Genomic DNA, 13,971 nt, shown 5'->3' with positions numbered 1-13,971 from the left:
ATCCTCAATATGCTCAATTGTGTACACTGGTGGAGTTTGGGGAAAATAGACCTTGACATTTGGGAGTTGTAGTTGCTGGGATTTGTAGTTCACCTACAATCAAAGAGCATTTTGAACCCACTAAGGATAGAATTGGGCCAAATATCCCACACAGAACTCCCATGACCAACAGAAAATACTGTGTTTTCTGAAGGTCTTTGGCGACCCCTCTGACACCTTCTCACAACCACCCCCCCCCCCCGGGGTCCTGACCCCCAGGTTGAGAAACACTGCTCTAGAGCAATTCCAGATGCACTGACAAAGCACAAAATGAAACCATTGCAGATAGATTCACAACTTTTCCCCAAGCCCAATTCCCTCTATTTTACACTACATTATTTCTCAAAATGGTGACAGAACTATCACAAAACAGCACCATCACAAAACTCAACCTTGCTTGGGACATGTTACACCATATCTCACCAATTTCTAGACTCTTGGACAAAATCTAAAACATTAAGTTTCCCAAAATGCCAATTAATAATAAAGGTAAAGGTTTTCCTCTGACGTTAAGTCGAGTCGTGTCCAACTCTGGAGGTTGGGGCTCATCTCAATTTCTAAGCCGAAGAGCCGGTGTTATCCATAGACACCTCCAAGGTCATGTGGCCGGCATGACTGCATGGAACGCTGTTACCTTCCCACCGGAGTGGTACCTATCGATCTACTCACATTTGCATGTTTTTGAACTGCTAGTTTGGCAGAAGCTGGCCCTAACAGCAGGAGCTCACGCCGCTCCCTAGATTCGAACCTGTGACCTTTCGATCAAAAAGATCAGCAGCTCAGTGGTTTAATAACAAATAAATAAATAAATAAAACTTTATTTATACCCCACTACCATCTCCCCAAGGGACTCGGTGCAGCTTACATGAGGCCGAGCCCAAAGTGCATCAACAGTAAAAGCAATAAGAAAACAATCAATACAACAGTTAAAATAAATCTTATAAAAATGTAAACAATAAACAGTAACAATAATAACAAGCATTTAAAACCTATGGCTGGGCCGAATATAATAATTTAAAATTTAAAAAATAATGCTGGACATGGACAAGGTAGGATATAACTGGAATAGTTTTCAGGTAGAGATGGGGCGCGCAGACATCCTAAATCAGTGATAAAGTGCATTTAGGGACATACTGATGAGGGTATTTCCTTATTCTGGGAAGGCACACTGGAACAACCACATTTTCAGGCTCCTCCTAAAGACTGCCAGAGTTGGGACATGTATGATGTCCCTGGGAAGCGAGTTCCAGAGTCGAGGGGCCACCACCGAGAAGGTCCTCTCCCTCGTCCCCACCAATCATGCCTGCGATACAGGTGGGACCGCGAGCAGGGCCTCTCCAGATGATCGAAGACATCGTGTGGGTTCGTACACAGTAATGCAGTCAATGCAGGTAGGCGGGTCTCAAACCGTTCAGGGCTTTGTAGGTAAGCACCTGCACCTTGAATTGGGACCGGAAAATGAACGGCAGCCAGTGGAGCTCCTTAAACCGGAGGGTTGACCGCTCCCTGTAAGAAGCACCGGTTAGTAACCTGTGCTTCTGAACCCACTGCGCCACTGGGGGTTCCCCAATTAATAATACCTGGGGACGTTTAATACAGGTTTTTTTTCATGTCAGGAGCTACTTGAGAAATTGCAAGTAGTTTCTGATGTGCGAGAATTGGCCGTCTGTAAGGACATTGCCCAGGGGATGCCCAGATGTTTGATGTTTAACATCCTTGTGGGAGGCTCCTCTCACGTCCCTGCATGGGGAGCTGGAGCTGACAGAGGAAGCTCAATCCGCTCTCCTCAGATTCAAACTGTTGACATGTTGGTCATCAGTCCCGCCGGCACAAAGGCTTAACCCAGTGCTTCTCAACCTGGGGTCCCCAGATGTTTTTGGCCTACAATTCCCAGAAATCCCAGCCACTTTACCAGCTGTTAGGATTTCTGGGAGTTAAAGGTCAAAAACATCTGGGGACCCCAGGTTGAGAACCATTGCGCCACTAATGGCTCCTACAGGTAATATATAATGGCAGCTCGAATATATGCCCAGGTACAATCTCTGATTAAGAAAGAGGAAGCTGAATTATCCCTCCCTGGGGAATGTAGTGTTGTTTACACTTAGGAATGTGCAGAGTGTACATATCTAGGTCTCCTTTAACATTGATTTACATACATTTTGCATATTAATAAAACTCTGATTAACAATAAACACCCTTGGGCGCTTTCACACCGCATAATGATGTTCCAGTTTAACTGCCGCAGCAACATACTGTGGGATCTTGGCCTTTGTAGTTGTTAGAGCTCTCTGGCAGAGAAATCTAAGCGCCCTTCCCAAACTGCAAATCCCAGGAATCCACAAGATACAGCCACGGCTGCAAAAACAGAATCGTAGTGGTACAACCGTTGAGTCCGGAAGGACCCCTTGTCGACGACGAAATGGAAGATGGTGACAACAATAACGCAGCACCGAGACTTGCACAATTGCTCATCGGAGGCCAGATGGGGCTGCTTCGGGATAAATCGCCTTTTTTCACACCGCCCAGTCAATGTGCACAGATCTCCTCCAACGCACAGAGTGACAGCTTTCGCGGGCCTGCTTCCCCCACAAAAGCAACTTTATTCGAAGGCAAAATGACTCGTTTGACAGATTCCTCCCTTGCCAGAAATGGGAATGAAGCTGTGCAAAGGGAGGAAAGAAGAGAGAGGCCACAGGGTTGCAAGGGCTCCGCACTGACCTATTTTTGCATGTTGCACGCTTCAGGCGTTATCAGAGAAACGCCCATTTAGCAGGCACGAGACAACTACTTTCCCAAGAACCAAAACTAACTACCATCTGAGAGAAAAGGAATTTTGGGAGGAGAAATTACCCTTCAAAGCACTGGAGCAACTAAGATGCCCTTGATATTTTTTTTCCAGCGAGACATATTCCAGGTTAAAACATCTGAACACACTTGAGAGGGAATTCTGCCATATATTCTCTTCTCACTTTTCAGGGCAGGGAAAACCAGATCCCATTTTGTGGCCCCTGACGTGCCCTACAAATCCTCCATTTTTGAAAATTTAGTACCATTCCCGCCCCCTCCCCCAAGGCGAACTGCTAAACTTGCTAACCGGAAGGTCATCAGTTCAAATATGGGGAGCAGGGTGAGCTTCCACTGTTAGGCCCAGCTTCTGCCAACCTAGCAGTTTGATAACATGCAAAAGTGAGTAGATCAATAGGTACCGCTCCAGCAGGAAGGTAACAGCGCTCCATGCAGTCATGCCGGCCACACGACCTTGGAGGTGTCTACGGACAACACTGGCTCTTCAGCTTAGAAATGGAGATGAGCACCAACCCCCAGAGTCAGACACGACTGGACTTAACGTCAGGGGAAACCTTTACCTTAGCATCATTTCAGGCATCCTTCCCCCTTAAAGTCCAAAATATGCAAAATCAAATGAAGATGCCCCATGTACAAGAAGGCTTTGCTTTCTCTCAAGGATCTCCATTTGGAGAAGAGCTTCAGACTTTGTTCTCTGATGAGGAAATGGAAGTTTTCAATCATGAAGGACCATGTTCTCAGTTTAAGGAGCTCCATTGGCTGCCGTTCATTTTCCGGTCCCAATTCAAGGTGCAGATGCTTACCTACAAAGCCCTAAACGGTTCGGGACCCGCCTACCTGCGTGACCGCATCTCTGTGTATGAACCCACACAATCTCTTCGTTCATCTGGAGAGGCCCTACCCACGATCCCACTTCCATTGCAAATGCGATTGGTGGGGACGAGGGATAGGGCCTTCTCGGTGGTGGCCCCTCGACTCTGGAACCTGCTCCCCAAGGACATTAGGCATGCCCCAACTCTGGCAGTCTTCAAGAGGAGCCGGAAAATGTGGTTGTTCCAGTGTGCCTTCCCAGAATAAGGAAACTCTAAGCAACATATCCCTAATCGCACTTTACTAATTGATCTAGGATTGTCTGCTCGCTCCATCTCTCTCCAAATACCTATCCTAGTTATATGTCACCTTGTCATGCCCAGCATTTTTAAAACATTTTAATTATTACATTTGACCCTGCCATAGGTTTTTAGCGCTTTGTGGTGTTATTGTTACTGTTTATTGCTTTGTTTATGAGTTTATTTATTGTCTGTATTGCTGTTGTTGCTTTTTTACTGATGTATTTAGGCTCAGCCTCTTGTAAGCCGCACCGAGTCCTTTGGGAGATGGTAGCGGGGTATAAATAAAGGTTTGTTATTATTATGCTTTCTCTAAAGTTGGAAGTTTGAAAGGTTCCACAGGAGAGAAACATGGCACTTAACGTAGAGTAATAGCACTATAATTCTGTAGTATAAATGGGGCCCAAACGTATTGTAAGGGAAGGCAGCAGCGGACTAGTGTTAGGCGAGTGGGCTTATTATTAACGAAAGACCCTCCCCATAAATGCACAGCAGAGCAACTTCTCAGCAGCAGCATAACCCAGAACCAGTAGCCATATGATAAAAATAACAAAAACACACAGACCAATGGGTTGTTGTAGGTTTTTTTGGGCTATATGGCCATGACCTAGAGGCATTCTCTCCTGACGTTTTGCCTGCATCTATGGCAAGCATCCTCTGAGGTAGTGAGGTCTGTTGGAACTAGGAAAAGTGGTTTATATATCTGTGGAATGATCAGGGTGAGACAAAGGACTCTTCTCTGCTGGAGCTAGGTGTGAATGTTTCAACTGACCACTTTGATTAGCATTTGATTGCCTGGCAGTGCCTGGGGCAATCTTTTGTTGAGATGTGATTATATGTCCTTGTTTGTTTCCTCTCTGTTGTTGTGCTGTTGCAATTTTAGAGTTTTTTTTAATACTGGTAGCCAGATTTTGTTCATTTTCATGGTTTCCTCCTTTCTGTTGAAATTGTCCACATGCTTGTGTATTTCAATGGCTTCTCTGTGTAGCCTGTGTACATAGTGTAGTGTTATATCTCTGTGTAGATATAACACAGACCAATGTTATATCTTCCATAGGAGGCTTTTCTTTCTAGTAAAATAATATGGTTGCACTATTTACAACAACAAGGTTTCCATAACACAAATAAACAAACACATAGTAGCTTTGCACGCAGGAGCTTTCTCACACGAGGCTTCTCTCACACTGAGGTTTACCTCACACTCCCAGGCTGACACTCGCCTTGGTCCACTAACAGGCTTCGGCCTACTCACTCTTCTCACATGAGGCTTCTCTCACACTGAGGTTTACCTCACACTCCCAGGATGACACTCGCCTTGGCCCACTAACAGGCTTCGGCCTACTCACTCTTCTCACATGAGGCTTCTCTCACACTGAGGTTTACCTCACACTCCCAGGATGACACTCGCCTTGGCCCACTAACAGGCTTCGGCCTACTCACTCTTCTCACATGAGGCTTCTCTCACACTGAGGTTTACCTCACACTCCCAGGATGACACTCGCCTTGGCCCACTAACAGGCTTCGGCCTACTCACTCTTCTCACATGAGGCTTCTCTCACACTGAGGTTTACCTCACACTCCCAGGATGACACTCGCCTTGGCCCACTAACAGGCTTCGGCCTACTCACTCTTCTCACATGAGGCTTCTCTCACACTGAGGTTTACCTCACACTCCCAGGATGACACTCGCCTTGGCCCACTAACAGGCTTCGGCCTACTCACTCTTCTCACATGAGGCTTCTCTCACACTGAGGTTTACCTCACACTCCCAGGCTGACACTTGCCTTGGTCCACTAACAGGCTTCGGCCTACTCACTCTTCTCAGGACGACACCAGCTTTGGCCCACTGATTCAAACAGGTCTCAGCCTACTAACTCCTTCAGTGCTTGACTCATACTTTTGCAATCAAAAATACCCAGTTAATTTTAAATATTTCTGATACAGAGGCAGCTATAATATCAATTTAAATCGGTGTGAATGGTTCATCTCTTCTTTTTAACCCATTTGCAAATAGGGCCCAGTTCCTTAGGAATTAAGGGTCCTTCCCACCAGGGTTAGGAGGTAAACTGAACATTGAAAAAACCAAGTTTCTGTTCCAGTAGTCACCAGCCAACCCCTCTCCAATGCCAGTGATACAGCTTAGTGGTGTAACATTAGAAAATGTTGATCATTTCCGCTCCCTTGGCAGCCACCTCTCCACCAAAGTCAACATCGATACCGAAATACAACACCGCCTGAGTTCTGCGAGTGCAGCATTTTTCCAAATGAAGCAGAGAGTGTTTGAGGACCGGGACATCCATAGGGAGACCAAGGTGTTTGTTTATAAAGCTATTGTCCTCCCAACCCTGCTATATGCCTGTGAGACGTGGACTGTCTACAGATGTCACATGCAACTCCTGGAACAATTCCATCAGCGCTGCCTCCGGAATTGCAAATTGCAAAGTGATACAAATTGCAAAGTGATACTGCAAATCTCTTGGGAAGACAGGCAGGCAAACGTCAGCGTGCTGGAAGAAGCAAAGACCACCAGCATTGAAGCGATGGTCCTCTGCCATCAACTCCGCTGGATGCCCGACCACCTTCTCCCAAAGCAGTTGCTCTACTCCGAACTCAAGAACGGAAAACGGAATGTTGGTGGACAGGAAAAGAGATTGAAAGATGGGCTCAAAGCCAACCTTAAAAACTCTGGCATAGACATTGAGAACTGGGAAGCCCTGGCCCTTGACCGCTCCAGCTGGAGGTCAGCTGTGACCAGCAGTGCTGCAGAATTTGAGGCGGCACAAATGGAGGGCGAAAGGGAGAAGCGTGCCAAGAGGAAGGCGCATCAAGCCAACCTCGACCGAGGCCGCCTTCCACCTGGAAACGAATGCCCTCACTGCGGAAGAAGATGCAGAGCAAGAATAGGGCTCCACAGGCACATACGGACCCACAAGAATATTGGAAGACAGTCATCCTCGGAAAACAAGGGATCGCCTAAGTAAGTAAGTAAGTAAGTAAGTAAAGAGGTAAAGGCATATAAAAACACAGTATGCAACAGATGGCGAGCTCTGCCATAAGAGGAAAAACCTGTCCAGCTACTCTGAGAAAAAGTGGCACACAGAAGGAATAGTTTTCCAATAACCATCCATAGTAGTGATACACAAATTAAGGAGAGGAATATCCCAACTCTGTTGTTACATGCCTTCAAGCGGACTCTCCCTTGGGGTTGGTTTGATCCTGGATGTTTCCAAGCCAGAGAAAGTTGGACGCTGCTTTCGGATAAGGCTGAGAGAGTGTGGTCACCTTATGGCAATGGGCAAACTTGGGCCCTCCAAGTGTTTTGGACTTGCCATGTGCTGTTAGGAATTGTGGGAGTTGAAGTCCAAAACACCTGGGGGGTCCAAGTTTGCATATGCTTGCCTTATGGGTTTCCACCACTGAAAAGGGATTCGAACCCAGGTTCCCAAAGTGGTCCAACGCTCAAAGTACCACATGACACTGGCTCTGTGGCACAATCCTCCAAGTGTTACAATGGGGAGACAAGCACAATGATTTCCAAACATGCTAGCTGTACCTCCAACTGACCATACGAGCACCAAAGACTCCTTCTGGTTCAAAGCATTTCAATTCCTTTCTGAAGACAAATGAAACAGAGCTTGGGATCCAAAGGAAAAGTGTCCTCAACTCACCATCTCGTCCAAAGCGTAGCGGAGGAGGCCGTGTTCGTAGAGGATGAAGAACCGACGCTGCCATTTCTGGGAAGGAGAGAAAAGCAGATTTTAAAGTGAGGATATAGATCTCCTGTCCCCTCCCATTTGCTTTGTCTGTGGTCTGTCTACACCAGTCGTTCTCAACCTGGGGTCCCCAGATGTTTTTGTTTGGGACCCTCCTACCTGCGTGACCGCATTTCCGTATACGAACCCACACGACCTATTCGTTCATCTGGAGAGGCCCTACTCACGATCCCACCTGCATCGCAAGCGCGATTGGTGGGAACGAGGGACGGAGCCTTCTTGGTGGTGGCCCCACGACTCTGGAACTCCCTCCCCAAGGACATCAGGCATGCCCCAACCCTGGCAGTCTTTAGAAGGAGCTTGAAAACATGGATGTTCCAGTGTGCCTTTCCCAGATTAAGGTATCCCAAGCAATTTGTCCCAAATGCACTTTACAAGAGAGTTAGAATTGTCTGCACACCCACTTATTCCTAAAATATCCATCTTATTTCACCTGGACATGCCCAGCATTTTTTAAAAAATTTAACCATTACATTTGGCCCTGCCAGAGGTTTTTAAATGCGTCATTATTTTTGTTATTGTTTTGCTTTGTTATGAGTGATTTATAGTTGTGTTTTTTTTTTGCTTTTGATATATTTGGGCTCGGCCTCTTGTAAGCCGCACCGAGTCCTGCGCGAGATGCCTGGCTCGAGAGCAGTACATGTGAAAAAGATCTTGGAGTCCTCGTCGACAACAAGCTAAACATGAGCCAGGAATGTGATGTGGCGGCAAAAAAAGCCAATGGGATTTTGGCCTGCATCAATAGGAGCATAATGTGTAGATCCAGGGAAGTCATGCTACCCCTCTATTCTGCTTTGGTTAGAGCACACCTGGAATATTGTGTCCAATTCTGGCCACCACAATTCAAGAGAGAGATTGACAAGCTGGAATGTGTCCAGAGGAGGGCGACTAAAATGATCAAGGGTCTGGAGAACAAGCCCTATGAGGAGCGGCTTAAGGAGCTGGGCATGTTTAGCCTGAAGAAGAGAAGGCTGAGAGGAGATATGACAGCCATATATAAATATGTGAGAGGAAGCCACAGGCAGGAGGGAGCAAGCTTGTTTTCTGCTTCCCTGGAGACTAGGATGCAACAGAACAATGGCTTCAAACTACAAGAGAGGAAATTCCATCTGAACATGAGGAAGAACTTCCTGACTGTGAGAGCCGTTCAGCAGTGGAACTCTCTGCCCCGGAGTGTGGTAGAGGCTCCTTCTTTGGAAGCTTTTAAACAGAGGCTGGATTGACCATCTGTCGGGGTGATTTGAATGCAACATTCCTGCTTCTTGGCAGAATGGGGTTGGACTGGATGGCCCATGAGGTCTCTTCCAACTCATTGATTCTAAGTCTGCTGCGTGTAAAGCTATTATGTATTTGTTTATTTGTGTTATGGAACCCTAACACAGACATAACATTGGATTGTGTGTTTTATCACTTCGATTTACACTTTGATTTACGCTGCTGCTGCTAAATTACTCTGCTGTGTATTTCTGAGACGGGTCTTTTGTTATTAAGCCCACTCGCCCAACAAAAACTCCGGGGGAACCAAAAATTGTGAATGTAGTTTGGCTCCACTTGAACTGCCATGGCCCAATGCAATGCAATCCTAGGGGTTGTAGTCTGGCAAGGTCAACTACAACTCTCACCATTCGATTGCATTGTCCCACTTGGAGAAAAGCAGGTGCAGGAAACAGATGCTTCGAGCGGGAAGCTGCGCACACCAGACTGATCAGAGCTTGGGAATGCGATCGCACTAATGCAAGAATCCTAATCTAATTTGCTGACCGCACACAGCTCTGGCTTTTAATTTCCTCGTTAATTAATCAATGCAATGAGCTAATCGCCTAAAACTTCGGCAAATGATTGTAATGAGAAAACAGCAAAGTAATGCAGCTGGGTGTTTTAGTGATCAAGTTTCAAACTCACAAATGAAAAAAAGCCTCATCAATTAGCCTGATGGATTAATTTGAAAGAAAACATTCACAATCTCTCTCTGTCTCAAAACTTCTAGGTCACCAAGAGTAGACAAAAAGAAATATTCTCTCTCAAAGATCTACACATTCAGATTGGCAAATACATGATTTCATGCTTACCGTATATAACTCATGTATAAGCAAAGTTTTTCAGCCCCCTTTTTTAGGCTGAAAATCCCCCCCTTGGTTTATCTTCGAGTCAAGGTTATTTATTATTTTACTCTGTTATTATTATTTTTATTACATTTATTATTTTACTCTATTTATTATTATTATTCTTACATCTCCATTATTTTACAGTTATTATTTCTATTATTATTACATTTATTATTTCACTATTATTATTTCATTTCCATTATTTTACTCTATTTATTACTTTATTCCATTTATTATTATTTATTACATCAATTATTTTACTCTATTTACAATTATTATTATTACATTTCCATTATTTTACTCTAATATGATTTTTATTACATTTATTATTTTTCTCTATTTATTATTATTACATTTCCTTTAATTTACTGTATTATTATTTTTACTACATTTATTGTTTTACTATTTATTATTATATGTTGTAGATTTTTTTGGGCTATATGGCCATGTTCTAGAGGCATTCTCTCCTGACGTTTCACCTCCATCTACGGCAAGCATCCTCAGAGGTAGTGAGGTCTGTTGGAACTAGGAAAATGGGTTTATATATCTGTGGAATGACCAGGGTGGGACAATGGACTCTTGTCTGTTGGAGCTAGGTGTGAATGTTTCAACTGACCACCTTGATTAGCATTTGATGGCCTGGCAGTGCCTGGGGGAATCTTTTGTTGAGAGATGATTAGATTATTATTATATTTATTATTTCATTTTATTTATTATTTTACTCCATTTATTATGATTTATTACACACATTATTTTACTCTATTTACAATTATTATTACATTTCCATTATTTTACTCTAATATGATTTTATTACATTTATTATTTTTCTCTATTTATTATTACGACATTTCCTTTAATTTATTCTATTATTATTTTACTACATTTATTGTTTTACTATTTATAATTATATTTACTATTTTACTCTATTTATTATTTTACTCCATTTATTATTATTTATTACATCCATTATTTTAATCCAATATTATTTTATTACATTTATTATTTTTCTCTATTTATTATTATTACATTTCCTTTAATTTACTCTATTATTATTTTACTACATTTATTGTTTTACTATTTATTATTACTCTATTTATTATTATTACATTTCCATTATTTTACTCTCTTATTATTTTATTACATTTATTGTTTTACTCTATTATTATTACATTTATTATTTTACTCTATTATTATTATATTTATTATTTTAATCTATTATTATTACTTTTATTATTTTTCTCTATTTATTACTGTTATTATTGCATTTATTATTTTTCTCTATTCATTATTATTACATTTATTAGTTTACTCTATTACATGTATTATTTTACTCTATTATTATTACATTTGTTATTTTAATCTATTATTACTTTTATTATTTTTCTCTATTTATTACTGTTATTATTACATTTATTATTTTACTCTATTATTATTGGAAGGATACCTAAGAGCATTTACATTGAAGGTTAGCATAATGGTTTGATCAGAGTTGGACAGTCTTATCTTAAATTACAGCTTGATGTAAATATTCAAAAGCATTTAACCTATGGATGCCTCAATTAATGTAATTTTAGTGGTATCTATTTTTATTTTGAAATTCACCCACAGCTGCTGCATTTCCCACCCTCGGCTTATACTCGAGTGTATACAATACATATCGCATTGTAGAAATGTATTAAAGACCTAGCTGGTTGCATATTTACTTCCATTGCTGTCTTTTTGGGTGCATCTGCATTGTAATGCAGTTTGTTTCAACTCAATCCTGGGAGTTGTAGTTTTGGAAAGTCTTTTGGAAAGTCTGCCAAAGAGTGTTGCAGAACTTCCAAAAGCGGTGTCGAACTGCATTCATTCTGCAGTGTATCGATCAGATGTGGGCAAACTTGGGCTCTGCAGGTGTTTTGGACTCCAACTCCCACCATTCCTAACAGCCTCAGGCCCTTTCCTTTTCCCCCTCAGCCGCTTAAGCGGCTGAGGGGGAAAAGGAAGGGGCCTGAGCCTGTTAGGAATGGTGGGAGTTGGAGTCCAAAACACCTGCAGAGCCCAAGTTTGCCCACGCCTCATATAAATGCACCCTGCAAAGAGCTGAACGAATTCCAGACTCTGCTCAATTTACGCAGAACTCATCAGTGACATCTATTTTTACATCTTCTTTGCATAATTTATTCCGGATTTGCATAATTTATTCTGGATTTGCATAATTCATTCTGCATTCTGTTCCGCCCGTTTGGCACCCGTGAACCATTTCTGAGATTTTTCTCAGGCCCGGCAAGAAAGTCGGCGAAACTTCAAAACAGCCCAATTCAGCGTTCAGTGCTCTGCTTGGGCTTCCTATTGGACTTTGGCGCATGCCCCGTCTCCCCTCCTCCTCCTTACCCGCGAACGATGCACAGGGTTGTCAAAATCGGTGCCTTCCGGAGCCAGCAAAAGCCATCCGCCATAAATCGGTTTGGCCTGAAAAAGAGAAGCAAAGGAGAGATTAAAATATAGAATCACTAGCCGTGCCCTGCAACGCGTTGCTGTGGCCCATCCTGTTTTCCCATTCTGTGTGGGAGGTTTAGCCCAATTCTATCGTTGGTGGGGTTCAGAATGGTCTGTGATTGTAGGTGAACTACAAATCACAGCAACTACAACTCCCAAATGTCAAGATTCTATTTTCCCCAAACTCTACCAGTGTTCACATTTGGGCATATTGAGTATTCGACTAGAGTTTGGTTCAGGTCCGTCATTGCCCCCTGACATTAAGTCCAGTAGTGTCCGACTCTGGGGGGTGGTGCTCATCTCCATTTCTAAGCCGAAGAGCCGGCGTTGTCCGTAAACACCACGAAGGTCATGTGGCCAGCACAACTGCATGGAGCACTGTTATATACACCTGGAATACTGTGTCCAATTCTCGGCACCGCAATTGAAGGGAGATGTTGACAAGCTGGAACGTGTCCAGAGGAGGGCGACTAAAATGACCAAGGGTCTGGAGAACAAGCCTTATGAGAAGCGGCTTAAAGAGCTGGGCGTGTTTAGCCTGCAGAAGACAAGGCTGAGAGGAGATATGATGGCCAGGTATAAATATGTGAGGGGAAGTCACAGGGAGGAGGGAGCAAGCTTGTTTTCTGCTGCCCTAGAGACCAGGATGCAATGAAACAATGGCTTCAAACTATAGGAAAGGAGATTCCACCTGAACATGAGGAAGAACTTCCTGACTGTGAGAGCTGTTCAGCAGTGAAACTCTCTGCCCCAGAGTGTGGCGGATGCTCCTTCTTTGTAGGCTTTTGAACAGAGGCTGGGGGTGCTTTGAATGTGATTTTCCTGCTTATTGGCAGAATGGGGTTGGACTGGATGGCCCATGAGGTCTCTTCCAACTCTAGGAGTCTATATAAATAAAAATGTAATGTTTGTTTGTGGGATTAATAGAACTCAAAAACCACTGGACGAATTGACACCAAATTTGGACACAAGACACCCGACAACCCAATGTATGTCCTTCACTCAAAAAAATTGATTTTGTCATTTGGGAGTTGTAGTTACTGGGATTTATATTTCACCTACAATCAAAGAGCATTCTGAACCTCACCAACGATGGAATTGAACCAAACTTGGCACACTGAACTCCCATGACCAACAGAAAATACTGTAAGGGATTAGTAGGCAGCGTCCTTTGGTTTTGGAGTTGTAGTTCATCTGCATCCAGAGATGACTGTGCACTCAAACAATGACGGACCTGAACCAAACTCTAGTCGAATACTCAATATACCCAAATGTGAACACAGAATGGGACACAGTGTGATTCCAGGTAATGTGGTCTGACCAAGGTAGAATAGAGCATGGGTAGCATGACTTCCCTGGATCTAGACACCATGCTTCTATTAATGCAGGCAAAAATCTCTTTGGCTTTTTTTGTCGCTGCATGACATTCCTGGCTCATGTTCACCTTCCTATCCCCAAGACTCCAAGATCTTTTTCACACATACTATTGTCAAGACAGGCGTCATCTCCTTTTCTGTATTTTTGCATTTCCTTTTTTTTCTGCCTAAGTGGAGTCTCTTGCATTTGTCCCTGTTGAACTTCATTGTGTTAGTTTTCATAGAATCATAGAATCAAAGAGTTGGAAGAGACCTCATGGGCCATCCAGTCCAACCCCAGGACTAT

The 13,971-nt window shown here is 43.3% G+C and overlaps 1 protein-coding gene across 5 annotated transcripts in view; it reads right to left on the bottom strand.

The window, feature by feature from the left end:
• Nucleotides 1-13,971, bottom strand: part of LOC137097892 (myosin phosphatase Rho-interacting protein-like) — a 198,252-nt gene that overhangs the window by 139,170 nt on the left and 45,111 nt on the right. For all 5 annotated transcript variants that reach the window (XM_067473267.1, XM_067473269.1, XM_067473268.1 and 2 more), the window contains exons 2-3: nucleotides 12,205-12,282; nucleotides 7,622-7,687 (exon numbers count right to left, since the gene is read on the bottom strand). In XM_067473267.1, coding sequence (XP_067329368.1) covers nucleotides 7,622-7,687; nucleotides 12,205-12,282 — 144 coding nt within the window. The remainder of the gene's footprint in view (nucleotides 1-7,621; nucleotides 7,688-12,204; nucleotides 12,283-13,971) is intronic.

This window comes from Anolis sagrei, chromosome X, assembly GCF_037176765.1.
Source record: "Anolis sagrei isolate rAnoSag1 chromosome X, rAnoSag1.mat, whole genome shotgun sequence".
Lineage (NCBI taxonomy): Eukaryota > Metazoa > Chordata > Lepidosauria > Squamata > Dactyloidae > Anolis > Anolis sagrei.
Note: the sequence above shows the minus strand (reverse complement) of the source record. Positions and strands in the feature narration are given on the sequence as shown.